The sequence below is a fragment of the Xyrauchen texanus genome, chromosome 14 (genome assembly GCF_025860055.1).
Source record: "Xyrauchen texanus isolate HMW12.3.18 chromosome 14, RBS_HiC_50CHRs, whole genome shotgun sequence".
NCBI lineage: Eukaryota > Metazoa > Chordata > Actinopteri > Cypriniformes > Catostomidae > Xyrauchen > Xyrauchen texanus.
In genome coordinates, this window is record NC_068289.1 from 2984000 (window position 1) to 3002696 (window position 18697).

The following is an 18697-nucleotide window of genomic DNA, read 5'->3' on the forward strand; positions in this document are numbered from 1 at the left end:
TGAGGAGTAGTGGGAATTGGGCACTCCAAAGTTAAGGAGAAAGGGGGATTTAAAAAAAAAAAAGAATGAGATTATCGGCTGTCATCAAGTGACAAAGTTACGCCGGCCACACAACAGATAGCTCATGGCATGAGAAAACAGAATGGATATGCAAGAGGTTTTGAAAGACAACATGAAACAACATTCACAACTCGTAATGTAGTGCATTTCGAAGTCAAAAGGATATTTAATGAGAAGAAAATGACAACATTTTAACCATATGATTGATCAGATCATGATCATGGAATCCAGACCTGAACGCGAGTTTGCAGTTTGCCGGCATGCACCTTTGAGACTTTTTAACTGAGATGCGGAGGCTGAAGATTTAGATTCAAATTGAGCATTATTTGATATTATTACCATTATTGTTATTATTATTAATGTTAATCAGCATTACTGCGTTAACTATTAGCCTTAATAGCTATTTGGCTATTGGTTAACATTAACCAACATTCACATTAAACAATAGTCTTCAACATTTTGGTGACGTCAACCAAAAGAAAAGTTATTACATTTTGATTATTTTTGGGAAACTATGTATTGATGAATCATGCACAAGACCATGTATGTGCATTAAGTAAAAAGGGTCCATTTTGATTTCATGTTGACTTTCATCTCAACACAAATACAATCTCAACCGCAACACACCCAACACGTTATTCTCTATTCAGTACCACATAATAAGCAAAAGCAAGTACAAAGGGAAATCTGAACTTCTGCATCATTATACCCAGCAGAGGTTCTGCAGCGCTGACTTATATTTCAGATTTCACACATTTTACAGATTTCCTTGAAGGCAGATCTTTTCATCATCTTACAATAAAACCAAGTCATCATCTTGGGGCCTCTGGAAGCATAGGGAGTTTGAGCCGAAAACTTTACACAATAAAACATTTGGTATTTAATACTGAAGGGGAAAGAAGTGCTAATTATGTCTATACAATGCATGGATACCATATTAGGTGAGATATTCAAACAGGTTGGTAAATATTACAGAACATGAAGAGAAAAAAATGAAATAAATCTTTCCCCGTCTGCTTTAGCACAATGCATGTTGCCACTATAAATAATGCATTCAATGCTATTTAATATTCAGACATTCCAGAACAACTTATTACCAGAAGTTTTTGACTAGAACGGAACTTTATTAAACATGCATTTGTTACTTTTGGTAAAAACAACTTTGAAATGCTAATTTCTTCAAAGCCATGATTAATTTCAACAGAATGCATCTCACCTAAAACTAGCAAATAAATAAACTCATATTAGATTTTCACAATTTTAATAAAACGTATGACTTTTTTTTTTTCCAGAGGTCTGATAAAGGTCTCGTAACGTATTTTTGGTGAAAATAGTCCGTCACTAAACACCAAAATTGAAAGATTGGATTAAAAGACAATGTTGATTTACCATATTGTTATTCATATCAGTGACTCCTTATTGACTGAAAGTGATTTTTTTCATTCTGTTAGAAATGATGAAATAACCAATGATATATCACAATAAAATGCTATTTTAAAAACGAATATGGTAGAAGGATAGAAATGAGAACTGATAGTAGAGAAAAAAACTTTCAAACTTATCATACTGTCCGTTTGCAGATTTGGCTGAAACCCATGAAGAAGCAGGACATTCCCGATCGGATGTGCTACGTGTCTCCTGTATACAAGACCAGCGAGAGACGAGGAACTCTTTCTACTACAGGTCACTCCACCAACTATGTCATTGCTATGGCGCTAAATTCAGATGTGCCCCCAGAGCACTGGATCCGTCGTGGGGTGGCCTTACTGTGTCAGCTTAACTCATAGATATGCTGCTCCGCATCTAGTGTCCTTTCAACCCTCAGTGAGGTACACTATATGTGGCAGTCTATTATTTTGGTATAATAATACATCTGTAATGTTCACTTGGACATACCTGATCAAAGTAAAAACTGATACTATTTATTAAACACTTGAGGCAAAGTTTTCCCAAAATGTAATAGAATAATTTATTAAGATGTATTAGATAAGATTGTTAATAACCTCAAACACACTATATACTCTTTGCAAACTTTATTTTTTTCTTCTGACAAAGAAAGCACAGACAATCTGCAACAATGGGAACTTTTAATGGTCAAGTAAACAAAATTATTTTTTTATTGTCCAGATTTGACATTACAAAATGTAAGTAATGGATCTTTTGGCTTGATATCTGAATGGTCCTTTTTAATTGAACTATTTCTTTGCAACACTCCTCCAAAGGGGTTTCATTCCAATTGTTGTTGAGCTCTAGAGCGGTTTCTTTCACTCTGTTTTTAACATCTAAAATTAAAACGACAACTACATGGAAAATTTTATTTTACAGACACAAACAGAATTTAGACAATCTCTGTGAACTGGGATTAGGTTTTTGCACTTGATCCCCAAACTCACTAGCTTTACAATCAAACTGTAAAAATTAAGGACTTTAGTGGAAAAAAATTAAATAAAATTCATAGCAGAAATTAAATGCAGCCAAAAACATTTTGCTTCTTCCATTTGTCCCATGCATGTTTCCATTCAATAATGTACATTGACAAATGTAATTAATAATGATGCATACCCATGAGAACAAACAAATGGGTCACATGGTGACAAGATATGCATGAATCACATAACAAGCACCACAAACTCATGACGGTAGAGGATTCAAGCAACAAACATGAAAGTGTGGAGGTGACTGTGGGCAAAGGCAGTGTTTGTGTCAAATTCAGAACCTTATTTGGCACAATCAAAACTTGTAAAACAAAAACAACATTCAACAAAAGGACCAATCAAGAGATGTTGTATAGATTTGACTGTATGCAAGTACAAATAAGTCTAATAATTGAAATGTAAGAAATTTCAATAACAAGATGGAATCAACAATGAAAGCGTTTAGATTATCATAAGTAAATGACATTATAGCGAACTTGACAAATTAAAAAAAAAAAAAAGGAATGGTTTTCCCCAAATTTGTATGGAACGTTACTTTATTTGGGCAATGTAAAAAAAGTTATGAACTTGCATTTGTCACAAAAAAACTCTAGTCCAGCAATAACAAAACTTTAATATAATTAAAAAGCAACAAAGATGTTTCAAAATGCTAGCATGTTTAACAAAAATAAGAATCTTCAGTAGCAAATTTCCTTTTGGGAACCTGATGATTATTAACTTTATTTCTTGACTGTAACCTTGATGTTTGGGATAAAATAAAAAGTGTAGTCATTATCTATGGCAACATTTTGATATGGAAATAAGTTGTATTTATATTCAGATAAATAATCATGATTATCAATGAATAAGTAGACATTCCAAAGAAAGATCATCTATTCCTTGATGTACAGATATGCTTATCTAACTGTTCTTCATTCAAGTATCAGTGTTTCAGCATTAAAGTTAATACTGGACTTTTTAATTGACCTTCTCAACGTGTTCGGTCTTTCGGCAGCACTGTGTCAGAGGTGATTCATTTATACTGTTGCTCACCTTTTACTTCAAACATGGTCAAAACAACAGTACAATATTAACCAATAATATTAATAGCAGAAAATAAATGTTTAAACAAATGAAATTGTAAGAATGAGGACTCTCCCATCACTATCAACAGTATACATATAGTGTAAGTAAGAAACCAGTAGTCAAAGCTTTCAGCAAAGCTCAAAGAAAAAAGTTATTTTTTAAAAAGCATCATGTTTGTCGTGTTTAATCCCGATACACGATGCGGACCAGTTCTTCTTAATAAATAAAAAAAAAATGCCAGTTGGGCTCCGTTGCACCATTTTAGCACACAGTTCTGTGACTTGTTCTTGACACTACCATGGTGGACACAAGAGAGGTACATGACACAAAACATCAGTTACAACGAATGGACTGTGAGATACAAATGAATGAAAGAGCTAAACATGACACAATGCTCAACACATTCAAATTAATGGGTGACTGTTGAACTGGGCAGCTGCAATGAGTGATTCTATCAATGACACGGTCCTAAAACAACACTTCAATATTAAAGGGATAGTCCCAAATACTGGGAAGTGCTTCTCAGAAATGCAAGGTGTATATGTTTGTTTGGATAAACCTACTCAAATCAAAAAGGAATAAAGAGAAAAAGCTCCAGCATACTGAGATCCAGCTATAGCTACAAGAGTATTGAAGGAAAACAGTAACCGGTTTGTGTAGCCTAGAGAGGGAAAGATGCGAGATGATGAAATGTAAACACGTTTGTCTGCGTGTCCAAGTCCAATGTAAGCCACCGATGCGGTCTATTTAGACATGCATGCTGGACTGTACCATCACAAAACAAAGCCACTTAAAGGCAAAGCACATGTGTGATTAAAGTAATGAATGATGCCAGTCAACGGCTAGAAGCCAAAGTCAAACACAATGTGATCCTCGAAAATGGCAATCAGCAGCATGAGGCCAAACCCAGTGAGCATGCCAAAGTTCTGCAGGATGAAGTGCCCCATTTCACAGCGCTTGTGTTCTTCACTGTCACCATGAAGCATCTCTGGCAACTGATGAGGAGGAGGAGGAACTTATGTTAGGAGAATAACAGGGCATCACTAGTAAAAGTACACAGGCCAAACAATTAGCAAACATAGTCTGGAAAAAATTAAATAAAAAAATTAAATAAAAATCAAGGTTTCGCTGCATAGCATTGCAGAACAAAGACATGATTGTTTCATATAGTCAAGACATTACCTCAAATCTTGAGCAAAGCGGAGCTGAAATGGCAGATTACAATAATCTCTTTGAATTTCAGTTGTTAACTGAAGTATTAAAACATGTCACTTACCATGTCCACTAATGCCACATAAAGAAACATGCCAGCGGTTATGGCGAAGATCCAGCCAGTGACGTTGTGCGTGTATTGTCCCACGGCTGTGCCGATAACCATGCCGATATAGGCCATCAGAGCAGAGAGGACGTTGTAAACAATAGCTTGCTTCACTGACATTCCAGCCTTCAATAAAACAGCAAAGTCACCTGAAACAGAAACAGAAAAGAAAACTGAAATGTACACTATTATTGAACAACAATAAAGAACAGTTCAGCAATATGGGACTATTCGTTGGATTCTGCTCCAGTGTATTTCTGTTAACCAATGCTTAAATTGACAATGACTGCTGCGAGATCTGGCTGTCCTATTCAATCAGTCAGGGAAAACAGGCAAGACGGCAGAAATGCGCTTCATTCAGTTTGCTTTACCATCATCCTTTCCTGCTAATTACGGAATATATTTGAAAGAGGCTTTCAGATCCATCAATTCTTGAGCTGTATTTGCTCAAGCTTCAGTCCTCTCTACACTCCAGTCCAAACCTTCACTCTGTGTAAACTGGCAGATAAAACATTCGTCAAAAGGCAATTAACAGCACTGCAGGGTGGTAAAAAAAAACCTATCATGGCGGGTTTTTACCAGCCACAGCATGGGGAGCCTTGAGGTCCTATATACACCTTGCATTAACATCGTTTTCGGTGATCAGATCGCTATCGGATTGCACTGGACCACATTAAATGCCAGGTGTAAATGTATCGTGAGATGCATGAGTGGATCCTTATCGGACCACTAAAACCACATTCGGAGGTGGTCAGGGACAGGTTCTGACCACATTCAAAGATGGTGTAAATGCAAATGATTTCACTATTCGGATAAAACTACGTCAGTAATTAATTACGTGATATTCGCTACAGTCTTCCGTTAAGCGCTGTGTCATGTGCTCTTACTTTTTTGCTAATTCAGCCATTGCAATGTGAAGGACACAACAGACACTGCCGTCTTGCAATACTGTCACCCAAACAATGAATAATATTCCATGAATTAATCCACTGTAATACACTTGGAATATCTTGTGTCTTTCTTGAAATCCCCACTTGCTCGTGTCTCATTCCTGTTATCTAATCAACTGCGACGCTCGCTTAAAACAAGTCTTCACTCGCGTTTCAGATGAGAAGTTTATGCAAAGTACAAGATGAATGTCATTACATGTGCTTCAGGGACCCAAAATGTAGTTTTGGCGGCCTCCAAAAATGTGACCGTTAAAGTGATGTAAAGCTTTTAAATGATTAATCGATGTTTTGCTAAAAGACGGAGAATTTTCAGTTATCACAGCCTCTGATGGCTATTCGTAAGTAGTGTTTTAGATGTTGTGCCGGTAACTTTGATCGGATCTCTATCCGATCACAGTGGAGATGCATTTGACTGCAATGTGTACATGCAATTCAGCTAAAGAATATCCAGATGCTTTTCGGATATGAAACGCATGCTAATGCAAGGAGTAAATGGGGCCTCAGGCGAAGACAGCTGCTACATTATTAGTGTTTGAAGGACCATCCAGCGCTAGGAAGTGTAATTGTGCTTAAAATCACGATCATGCCTAGAGACCACAATGACAAGATGTACAGTGAAAAAAGGAGTTATATTTTGGTCTGTTCTCTCCCAAAACCAACTGGATCACTTCAGAAGACATTGTTTAAACCACTAGAGTCTTATGGATTACTTTAATACTGACTTTATTTCCTATAACCATTCACATGCATTATATGGACCTGCAGAGCAGAGATATTCTAGGAAAAGAAATCTTCATTTGTGTTCAGCAGAAGAAAGTCGTATACATCTGGGATGGCATGAAGGTGAGTAAATGGAGAGAATTTTCATTTTAGGGTGAACCATCGCTTAAAACATTAAAAGGGACCTGAAAGTGAAAATTGTAGTTATTTACTCACCCTCATGTCGTTCCAAACACACATGACTCTTTATTCAGTAAAAAACAAAAAACAGATGTTAATCAGAATGTTAGGGACTAGAGACTTCAGTCAACAAACACTTTCATGTGTTTGAATGTCGAGTGACATCAACATTCTTCATTTGTGTTCCATGAAAGAAAAAAATAAATAAATTTGGGTAATTTGGGTTTGGAACATCATGAGGGTGAGTAAAATAATGGTCATTTTAATTTTTGGTTGAACTATCCCTTTAAAGCCATGCGCAGACAGACAGCTGGAGTACTCCTCCTCAATGTTCTTGAGTTGATGTCGATAATAGATAAAGGACATCACTGCGAATAAAATGTCACTGCTCACAGAAGGACTGCAGCACAGCAAGAGGGCTTGAACGTCTTCTCTGATTAGCTGCTGTCACCCTAAAACTAAACCTTGCCCTCTCTCAGTATGAGAGCACATGTTGAGATCTTTGATTGTTACTTGTACTGCACACCTGGAGGTGAAGTAAAAGAAAGTGGATCTGCTACAAACATTCCCATATTTGATGTCTCTCCACTAGTCATTCTGTTACTAGTTAAGCTACTTACCCAGTTCATGGGGAAGTTCATGACAGAAAACAGCTACTGAAGTACTGATGCCTCCTGTGATGTTGGCACTGAAAGCAGCACCTGAAAGCGAGAAACAGTTCCTCAATTTATACTTTAGAAGCCCTTCTGTAAAACAAAGTAATCCAACTGGTTCGTTCTGGTTTCACAGATCATTGTACACAAACTGACCTATAGCAAGTCCATCACTAAAGTTATGCATGCCATCTCCCATGATAACCATCCATGCTATGCTGGCGATTCCGGCATCTTTCATTTCCTGGTCAGAGTGGCAGTGCCCATGATGGGAATGGCCATGACTATGTCCGTGTCCATGCTTTTTTGTCTTAGCCTTTGTCCCACTGTCCTCTGTTTTGACTGCCTCTTTGTAGGTGTGATCGGAATCAGCGATGGCCAGCGGCATCTTGCTGGGGGAATCCAAAGGCTGCAGCTCCATCATCTGAGTGTCATTGTGCCCAGCTTCACACGTCATAACTTCTCCTGCATAAAAATGTAAAATGTAATAATTTTGGTTCCCACAATTTTTACTAATCAATTTCCATAACGTTTACAAAACTTTCCAGACGTTTGTGATGGCTACGTAAGAATTTTTAAGAATTACTAAAATTCTGACAGATTCTCTAATTCTTACCATTTTATAAACCTATTTGACCAATTCATTGACAAGATCCAACTTAAAAAAAAAAAATATTTTTTTTTACAAATGTCCCTTACAAATCAGACATCGTTACAAAGCTATATTTATTGATCTATCATACAAAAACTAGGGCTGTCAATCGATTCATTTATAAACTAATTACATGATATTCCAATTAATAAAGCCCCAAAATAAATATAATTCAATACATTAATCAAAATAATTGTATGCATGTACACAGCTCTCCATCAGCACCCATGCGTCAATAGTACTTCAAGCTTGACTTTCTATGTTGGGAGGAACTTAATTTTTTTATGGAATAGTCGTACGGTCATGATTATTTGCGTACATTGTTTTTTAGTGCATTATTTTTGTATTAATTGCATTGATTTAATCTTACAGTGGAAGTGAATGGGGCCAATTATTGGAGGGTTTAAAATGGCTCAAATGTAAAGCTAAACATTTTATAAAAGCACTTAAATGAATTTTTCTGCTAAAACTTGGGTATTATTTCAGCTGTAAAGTTGTTTAAATCATCTTTTTTTTACAGTCACCGTTACGTCATCATGGCAACGAAGTTGTAAAATTGACTGTAACGACACAGAAAAGGTTAAATAAGTGATTTTATCACACTAAAATTATAATTTTTTTAAAAAGAGGGACAAAATTATTATTTTTCCTGGTAATATACATTGTCATAAATGGTTTTGATAAAACTTAACTTGTATTGAAATTTCCAGATATTTTCAGGTTCTCAAGGTTTTTTTGGGAACCCTGTAAATATCGTTACATTATGTATAACTTTGCCGTTTTAAACAGCTTTGATTCATTCTTATAGTATCCTCCTTATAAGGGTTCAGTATATTAGCAACTTAAAATCCAAATATACCATGCTGGGGTCTGACGAATTAATGGAGAACCCACCCTCTGTTACAGTTTTCAGATGGAGCCACTCAGCATCTGAACGCCTGTTGAGTTTGTGGTCTGATAATTTACTCCCAATCTTTGCCTGTTCTTTCTTCTTCTGGCAGAGGCTTCCCTGTGGAAAGTACAGTTATGTTAAAAAAAAAAATAGCAGTACAACATCAGTAACCTGATGAACCACTGTTATTAGTAGTAGTGATATTTAGATGATATTTCTGCATTGCAAATAATTTACTGGTAGATGTAGTGTAATAGAAAAACAACAGACCAACTGTCATGACATGCACGCTGCTTGAGTAATTGACTCGTTCATTGAAAGGGGCGTGTTCAAAATAATAGCAGTGTGGAGTTTAATTAAAGAATTCATACATTCTGTGAGAAAACAGGTGCCCTTAATTGTCCTTTATTAAGGAAGGAAGCAAATGTTTCACACATTGTTATAAAAAAAATATTTCCTTCTGAATTGCGAAGTAAAATGGGCCAATGCAAACATTGTCATTCAAACATGTCACTTCATACACCTGTCTGTCCCCCCCGCACGTCTCACCACTATGGGGAGCAGAGCATTTAGCCGCTCTGCTCCCCGTCTCCGGAACTCATAACCACCCCAACTTAGAAACATCGATTCATTTTTCCACTTCAAATCGCAACTCAAAACACATCTGTTCAAAAATGCCTCTCTCACATGATATCAATTGCTCTACCTCTTTTTTTAATGTTGTTGTTTATTTAATTTTGGTGCTTTTAAATGTCTTATGTATCCCTGTACGGTGTCCTTGAGTGCCGAGAAAGGCGCCTTATAAATAATAAAATGTATTATTATTATTATTATTATTATTATTGTGTGGAGGAACAATGTCATTTGATTCAAAAGTAGAGGGGAAAACGTATAAAGAAGTGCAGCAAATTATAGGATGCTCAGCTAAAATGATCTCAAATGCTATAAAATGGCAAAGAAAACCCAAACCACATGGACAAAAACGAGCAACTACTGTTAAAACAGATTGAAGAATAGTCCGAATGGCAAAGATTCAGCCAATCATCACCTCCAGAAAGATCAAAGATCATTTAAATGACCTGTAAGTACGGTTAGTCAGAAGACGTTTGATCGAAGCGAAGCTATCAGTAAGAAGCCCCCGTAAAGCACCATTGTTGATAAAATGGCACGTGCAGAAACGGTTAAAATTTGCAAATGAACATATCAATTGGCCCAAAGAGAAATGGCAAAACATTCTGTGGACTGATGACAGTAAAATTGTTCTTTTCGGGTCTAGTGGTCATCGACAGTATGTCAGGCAACCCCCGAGTACTGAATTCCAGCCACAGTACACAGTGAAGACAGTGAAGCATGGTGGCGCAAAAATCATGGTACGGATTGTTTTTCATACTACAGTGTTGGGCCTTTTTATTGTATACCAGAGATCATGGATCAGTTTGAATACATCAAAATACTTGAGATTATGTTGCCCTATGCCGAAGAGGCAACTACCCCAAACACACGAGTAAGCGAGCAACATCTTAGTTCCAGACAAAAAGGATTGATGTAAGGACTGCCCAGCTCAATCCACCTCACCTCAACCCCATTGAAAACTTGTCATTAAAAATGCAGTTTCTAAAGCAAAACCCAAAAATGTAGAGGAAATGGAATGTAGTTTGTTCACCCTGGGCTGAAATACCTGTTTCTAGGTGCCAGAAGTTGGTTGACTCGATGAAACGCAGATGCGCAGCAGTTATCAAAAACAATTGTTATGCAACTAAATAATGTGTCGACACTGCTATTTTTATGAACAGATTAATATTCCTTTTCTTTGCTTCCTGTAAAAGAATATTGCACACTTGATCAAATGTTTCCACTACATTTGAAATATGGAAATAAAAGCTATTAAAAAATATTTGCACTTTATTCACTTATTAACGCACTGCTATTTATTTGAACACAACTGTATAAGCAGACAGAAGTGCTTTGAAGGACTAGGCTCTGAAAGAACAAGCTTGCTTTGCTACTCGGCCACTAAAAGCCCAATAATCTGCAGCAATTATGGACGTCATTTTAATCTACCACTCCTGGAGTTGTATTCTCTGCTGTCAGTCCTGAACATCCATGTGTGAAGTACAAACAACTTTGACATTTTTGGATCGTTTGTTATGTTCTGTGCTTTCCTGTGTTAACAGTGTCGAGGTGTCTCTCACCCTTCGGACGCTGTAGTGTTTGAACATGCCAATGCAGTGCTCTATGATGAAGAGGAGGTAGATTCCTGCTAATGCTGTCAGTCCTTTCCAAACACCATCAAACTTTGTCAGAAAATCCTCTTCGTGTTCTTCCTCCATGTGCCCTCCAGTACTGTGATCATGTTCTCCTTGAGCCTGCAAGGTTTAGAAACCAACTTTTACATTCACATAATGAGAAATGTGAAAATAACTTGTTTGTTTGCACTGTGTACAGAACACTTGAGTGGGGCGTGGAAATCTTTGCAAAAGGTATATGCTCTAAACCACACTCAAATTTACCAGCAGCTGACTCCATGGCATTCAGTTTACATGAACGTGTCCCTTGTTTGCCGTGTTGGCCCATAAAGAATGAACTCACATGAGGTAGTAGATGCAGTAAAGCATCCCCGCTGAGGGTGCCAACAGCCAGAGCCACTAGGAAGGTCAAGAGAAACTTGAAGCAGGACTGGTTGAGGATGGGCACCAGAATAACACCCAGTAGAGACAGCAGACTGATGATGGTGATGGACACAAAGCCCCAAATCCAGATCCACACTGCAAAAACACACACAACAGCAGTGGGTAAGACTGGGACTCCTACATCTAGATTTCAATCTTAGAGGCCTTTACTGAAAATCCAGTTGCACAAATGGCCCGTTCTCACTGCCTGGTATCACTATGGTAACTCTGGCTGCCTTTGACATATCTATTGCAAATATTTCAGAAACTGTAACAATCAAAAAAAAAACGAAAAATCGTTTCTCTTTATTGGGAAGCAAATTAGACAGATTTGAAGATAACATTTACACAGCATTTAAGTTTCTATCCAAAGTGACAAAGTGCATTCTAGGTAAACATTTTATCAGTACATGTGTTCCCTGGGAATCAAATCCACAACCTTGGTATTGCTATTACTGTGCTTTACAAGCTACAAGTACAACATTTGATATACTGTATATATTCACTCAAGAATTTATGGGTGCATGAACATACTAGCAGGGGAACACTTGTACCTGCAGGTGTTGCATCTTGGGCGTCAGACTCAACGTGATGGTAATGAAGGATGCAGAAGCGCCTGTCAATCTGGTAGAGTAGTGCTGGGCATAAATAGGTAAACTGCACTGGAGAGATGAGAGACTCGGAGCTCAGTCCATACTGCTGCAGCAGCTGCGTTAAATTCAGACACTAAGAGAAAATACAGATACACATTTTGCTAAGCCTTTGTCCTCGACTCATTTCTCAACCTTTACAAGTCAACCAACCAATCAATATATATATATATATCACATCTAATATTAGAACTTTGAATGTGCAAAAGTATATATTTTCAAAACCTCAAGTAAATTTAACCCGACTCATTTGATGTCCATCCTTACAAATATTTGATCACGCATTTTGTCCTGTATACTTGGACTAAGACGGACTGAGAATGCAAAAACCCACTGTAGCTCAACTATAACTGCATGTAAACATACTGTTAAATTAAAATGAGGCTGATTTACAGTCAGTTTCACCAAACTGATCAGTTGCATTTTAGAGATATATGGCTGCTAAGTACAGCCCTTCAATAGGGTGACTGACAATAGGATAACAGTTTATTGCACAAACCCATCCTCAAAATTTGGGATGTGCCGATGTATCTCGGCTGCCGATATGTATAGGCCAAATTAAAACCATCGGCATATTGGTTATAAGCATGAAAACGGCAATTCGAAAAACTGATGGTTTATTTATAACCCAATAGGCTAGTTTTCCTCCACTTTTCACGCTATTTTGTTATCGACAAAGTGCCAAATTTGCCGTCTTCTGCCGGTTTCCATTCAAATGGCCTTTTATCACTAAAATTGTATTTTTGTGTGATGACTTCATGCCTAAAATAAAACACTTTGTCGCATAACTTTTGGTTTATCGTGAAAGAAATCTGCCCTTAAGCCGTTTCCATTCAGAAAGGTGTGTTTATCGCTAATTCGCCTCCCAGATGTCCCTAATTTTTTTCCTCCGAACTTTTGGTAAAATGGGGAGATTTTTGAGGCAATTCATTGAAATTAGTCAGCTTACTGTCATTTTACTTTCACTAATAAATGCGATCAGGAGGAGGAATTGCAATCAAAAGGGAGCAGTTGCTCTTCTGATAGGACTGTAATATTGGTCCTGATGTTACGTCTATCGCTGGTTGCCACCGATTCCGATCCGAAAGTGAATCATCATGGCCCTGTATAAGCTGGAAACCTGCATCATGTAGTGGGGGAAACATTCAGTCTTAGTATTAGGACCATGTGTATATGCTGTGTGCACAACTATTAAAGAAAAATATATGCTGTGTAATATCATGATACAATAGGCTGTTTTGAATAATCATCTAATCTAATCTAAAGCATCGCCATCACAACTGCATTATGTCTCGCATATTTCTCCAGCAACTTTTAACCACCAACTGAACTTGACTGTCATCTACAATTTATTTTAGTGTAATAATGCAATTTACATTTTCTGAAGAAGCTCAGCGAATGCGATCCGAGGGTTAGATTTAAAATATTTAAATGTTTTAAAATGTTCAAAAGCTTGTTTTCTGAAAGTAAACTCAGCATTGGGCACATAGTTCTGATAGTTAAATAGTCTTGAAAAAGTCTAAAACATTCTGAGAATTTAATTCAGCAGACTTTTTTGTCTACAGAACAGGGTAAAGCTAAATTAAGTTTGTGTAATAAATGGCATATATAGGTCTAAAAATATATATATTTTTTCATTTGGTAATTCATTTAATTTCATACAGGGAATTTTAACAGCATTTTTTCAAAAGCTAATCAATAATTTAATAGAATGTTAGTGTTCCAAAAAAAGCCCACTGAAGCTTTACTCCTGGTATTGTGCATTTATTTTTAATTTAAAACATCTTTATGGTCAGAAATATGTTTTTTGTATTGTGGGCTAATTCCGTGACTGACGTCTATTATTTTGAATGGTGTGTAAAAGCAACTTTAATAAATAAACGGATGTCTACCATTAATAAATTAATTGCAAGGAGTGGCCATTCATTTGTTCTCCATGAGCATGATACGAGATATTAGTGATGGCACTCCTGGAAGTGTCATGCTTGCAGTATCGGATCTATAAAGGCATTAAGATCAATCCATCATCACATACTATAAATTAGCTTTCAATGATGTATACTGTCATCATGATTAACACAGGCTTACAATTGGGGTAAACTATCATGCATCACTAGATTTTTGCGTTAATGCCAATTTTCTCGACAAAAACTGGTTTCCAAACCAGTTGGTGACATTTGAAGTATCGAGTTTATGCGCTAGAATTAAACAGAATCATATTATATCAATGCAACTTGTGTGTCAAACCTACCATGCAGTTTATGTGCACCTCTCCAAAAATGTAACTATGCATTGTGTCTGCTTTGTAACCATTCCTCATAATGCCATCTATTCTGTGAAGTGTTCCAGTCCTCCTGCAGCAAAGCACCCCAACAACATGATGTTGGCACCTCCATGTTTCATGGTCAGGATGGTGTTCTTCAGCTTGCCAGCCTCACCCTTTTTCCTCCAAAAATAACAATGGTCGTTATGACCAAAAAGTTCATTTTTTGTTTCATCAGACCAGAGGACATTTCGTCTCCAAAACGATCTTTGTCCCCATGTGAACTTGCAAACTGGTCTGGCTTATATATGGCAGTTTTGGAGCAGTAGCTTCTTTACTGAGCAGTCTTTCAGGTTATGACGATATAGGACTCGTTTTACTGTGGATATAGATACTTGTTTCCTCCAGCATCTTCACAAGGTCCTTTGCTATTGTTCTGGGATTGATTTGCACTTTTCGCAACAAACTACGTTCATCTCTTGGACAGAATGCGTCTCCTTCCTGAGCAGTATGATGGCTGCATGGTCCTATGGTGTTTATACTTGCATACTATTGTTTGTACAGATGAACGTGGCACCTTCAGGCATTTGGAAATGGATCCCAAGGATGAACATATATTCTTTTGGAGGTCCACAATTTGTTTGAGGTCTTGGCTGATTTCTTTTGATTTTCCCATGATGTCAAGCAAAGAGGCATTTAGGTTGAAGGTAGGCCTTAAAATACATCCACAGGTACACCTCCAATTGACTCCAATTAGCCCATCAGAAGCTAATTGTCTATAGGCTTCACATACTTTTCTGGAATTTTCCAATCTGCTTAAAGGCACAGTTAACTTAGTGTATGTAAACTTCTGACCCACTGGAATTGTGATAGTCAATTAAAAGTGAAACAATCTGTCTGTAAACAATTGTTGGAAAAGGTAGTCATGTCATGCACAAAGTAGATGTCCTAAACGACTTGCCAAATCTATAGTTTGCTAATATGAAATCTGTGGAGTGGTTACATTTAATTGAATGACTTCAACTGTAAATCTCAACATGTTCACACACTTTGAACTTGTATTTAATGCTAAAATAGTTTGATAAATACCTGTGAATACATTTTTAATAAGCAATTTGTGTACTCTCACAATGACACAGACACACCAACAGAGAACCATAAATGCTAACCAACGCGAACATCACTATGCAGAGCCTATGGTGTAGTTCGTCACAGTGTCTTAAGTATTGGCCTTAAGACACTAAGAAAAAACATTACACACACACACACAATAAATAAATACCATATATTAATAACCACATAGTATGAATGTTATAAAGATGTACCTCCTCATGCTGATGCGCATGTGATTTAACAGTGGGATTCATGAGCTCTCCTTGCACCTCTCTCCTCCCCCTCTGCGGCTGACGAGAGCTCTGGTCCTGGCTGCTGTTCTCCGGGTCATCTCCGCTGGTCTCAGGATCCGATAAGCCGGTGGCATGAGTAACAGTGTTGGTGGTCTTGCTTCGGTTCCGCTGGCCTCTGCCTTTTGGTGGTCTCTTGTTTCTTCTGGGCTGTTTGGTGGGTGGCTCAGTTTGTGTGGACGGCTGGAACTCATGAGCTGCAACTTTCGGTCTGGGTGTGAGCTGAGGAGTTACCGTGGTGTGGTCCATACTGTCTGGACTGTGCTGGAGATGAGAGTGGGGGTGCTTGTGATGATGGTGGTCATGATGATGGTGGGTACTGTCCCCATGGTCATCGTGGTTTTGGACATGCATATGGTCTTCACTTAAGTCATTATTTTCATGTGTATGTTTACTATTTTGATCATGATGGTCATGGTCCATTTGCTGTGTCACGTCACTGTCCTGTTCGTGACTGTGTGTGTGTTTGTGATCATGATCGTGGTCATGGTCATGATCTTGAGTCTGAGGACTGTCTTTGTCAGGTTTGTGGATGTGTGTGTGTTTATGATCACCATCTTTCTCATGATCATGGTTTTCTGATCGACCATCAATGGTGGTCTCAGCTCCAGTGCCACGTCTTTTACTGCAGGGGAGCTCCTCAGCAGGGGTGTGTTCTTCTTCCTCGTGCTGGGAGTGTTGGTGAGTGTTCTGGGGCTTTGGATGAGGGTGAGGATTAGAGTCAGAATGCGAATGCCAGCCTTCCTGAACTTCCAAAATATCTAAGTGGGCCACATGATCATGGCCAAGATCTTCATGCTCCAGTCCCACAACCCTCACCTTGCCAAGCCCTAAACTCAGCAGCAGACTCTGGAAGTCTGTAAAATTCAGACTGTCCTTCTGGCCATACCTACAGAACAACTGCTGAATGTAGTAACGTTGCTCTTCCGCTGGCTCGCCGTGGTTGACGTGCGGCAACCGGTCTGACAAACCTCCACAGGTTGACTCTGAAATCTGCAGGTCACTGTGGACATGGTCATGGTCACTATGGCTGTGCCCGTCGTGATGGTGGGCCCCTCCTTCATGACAGTGACAGCACTGATGGAACAGGAGGGTCAGCACGCAGAGAAAGCAGAATCTGGTATGTGTGTGAACTCTCATTATCTCTTCGCTTGGAAACCCCTGTGAAGAAACAGAAATCGAAGAATAAGTAAACGTGGTTCCCATAATTTTGGACCAATGCATTTCCATAGCCGCTTTTCCACCATCGAGCTGAACTGTTATTGTTGCGGAACAGTGCTGTTCCATACCAATCCGGGCTCGTTGGCAAGGTTACAATGTCTTTTTCCACTGTGGTGCTACAACTTCAGGATTAGAATAGACTACCTGAGCAAGTGACCAATTGTGAGCCGCCACATCAGTAAAAGCGTTCCACCAAAATGGTTCTCTGTAGAGTACAATTAGCTAACCATGCTCAGAAATCCGGCCTAAGAACAGTTTGACATTTAATCGTACCGAACCATGCTCAAGTGGAAATGCTACTGGAATAGTTACTCACCATGCTCAGTACAGGTCGGCCGATGGTGGAAAAGCACACATAACCGTTTCAGTGATTACTGGATAAGGATTTTGATTCAGGCTAATTTGCTAATGAGCCATTCAGACCATTTTTTAACTGGTTCAACTAATTCAACATAAATAACTTGACTAAAAAAAATAATTTGCTAACAAAATCACTAAATGGCTTGCAATCAAGTTCTACGCTGCATATCATCGACACCAGAGCAAAATATGGTGTAGCATAATATTTTGGAATATGCACAACTAGAAAGTCGTGTATTCACATTACAGATTTTCCATGATTGTGGGAACTCTGAATAAACACATACTACACCTCAGATTCTACTGAAAAGATAATGAATTCCTTATCTGGTTAATAAAAAAAAAAAGGGTCAAAAAAGGGTAAAAAGCATCTATTTTTTTTTGGAGCCTTAATGGTACCCCTACAGCAGCTACTGTGAGCCTAGAGGGGAAACGCATGATCACTGCTACTAAATTAAATTGTCAAGAGATCTCAGCATGAGAATTTTTTTAAGATCTGCATACAAATGATAGATAGAGATATATACACACACACACACACACACACACACACACACACACACACACACACACTTATACAAATGTCTGCAGATTGTACTGTGTGCTAAATTGTGCTAATCTTTATTAGGTCACTGGCAAGCTTGGCAAATCAAAACAAAATGTGTTTGGGTAGACAGCGTCAAAGCACATAAAAAGAACAGCGTTAAGCCTCTTTTAAGCACCTGTTAACAGATAAATCATGCTGGACTGAATTAAAAACAACATTCAACAAAATGTGTTCAACGAAAACAACATGTTACCGAAACATGACACGGACTGCAAATTGTGTTTACAGCACCACAGACATTTATATGAGTGTAAAAGGTGAGGAGTATATTGCTATAATCATTTATTAAACTCAACTTCCCTATTGGAAGGGATCACGAGTCAGCCAAACAGTTGAAAGTCGATGCATGGGTTGAAAGTACATAAAGATCACCACGATTGTGTGTTACAATGCATGTTAAAATATTTGTTAGAGCAAACAATTATTTAAAATACTCTAGCACACACTTGAAGAACTAACATAATCAATTTTATATCATGCAAAATAATCTATTACATCCACACGGTTCTTTAGTCACAGAATTCAGTGAGCAGTACTTACTACAGCCTGCGCTCCTTCAGCATGTTAAAGTGTGTGAAATTGAATGGAGGCGTGAAGGT

At 38.0% G+C, this 18697-nt stretch overlaps 2 protein-coding genes across 2 annotated transcripts in view; one reads left to right on the forward strand and one right to left on the reverse strand.

Moving 5' to 3' along the window:
- dnah7 (dynein, axonemal, heavy chain 7) overlaps nt 1-1918 on the forward strand; it is a 111663-nt gene extending 109745 nt beyond the window's left edge. Inside the window, exon 65 of the mRNA XM_052142623.1 lies at nt 1641-1918. Within this exon, the coding sequence (XP_051998583.1) occupies nt 1641-1847 (207 nt within the window). The 3' untranslated portion in view covers nt 1848-1918. The remainder of the gene's footprint in view (nt 1-1640) is intronic.
- A 169-nt stretch (nt 1919-2087) lies between these two features.
- Nucleotides 2088-18697, reverse strand: part of slc39a10 (solute carrier family 39 member 10) — a 35127-nt gene continuing 18517 nt past the window's right edge. Inside the window, exons 2-10 of the mRNA XM_052141817.1 lie at nt 15833-17071; nt 12149-12320; nt 11515-11690; nt 11118-11291; nt 8928-9042; nt 7538-7846; nt 7349-7429; nt 4837-5027; nt 2088-4555 (exon numbers count right to left, since the gene is read on the reverse strand). Of these exons, the coding sequence (XP_051997777.1) occupies nt 4403-4555; nt 4837-5027; nt 7349-7429; nt 7538-7846; nt 8928-9042; nt 11118-11291; nt 11515-11690; nt 12149-12320; nt 15833-17050 (2589 nt within the window). The 5' untranslated portion in view covers nt 17051-17071 and the 3' untranslated portion in view covers nt 2088-4402. The remainder of the gene's footprint in view (nt 4556-4836; nt 5028-7348; nt 7430-7537; nt 7847-8927; nt 9043-11117; nt 11292-11514; nt 11691-12148; nt 12321-15832; nt 17072-18697) is intronic.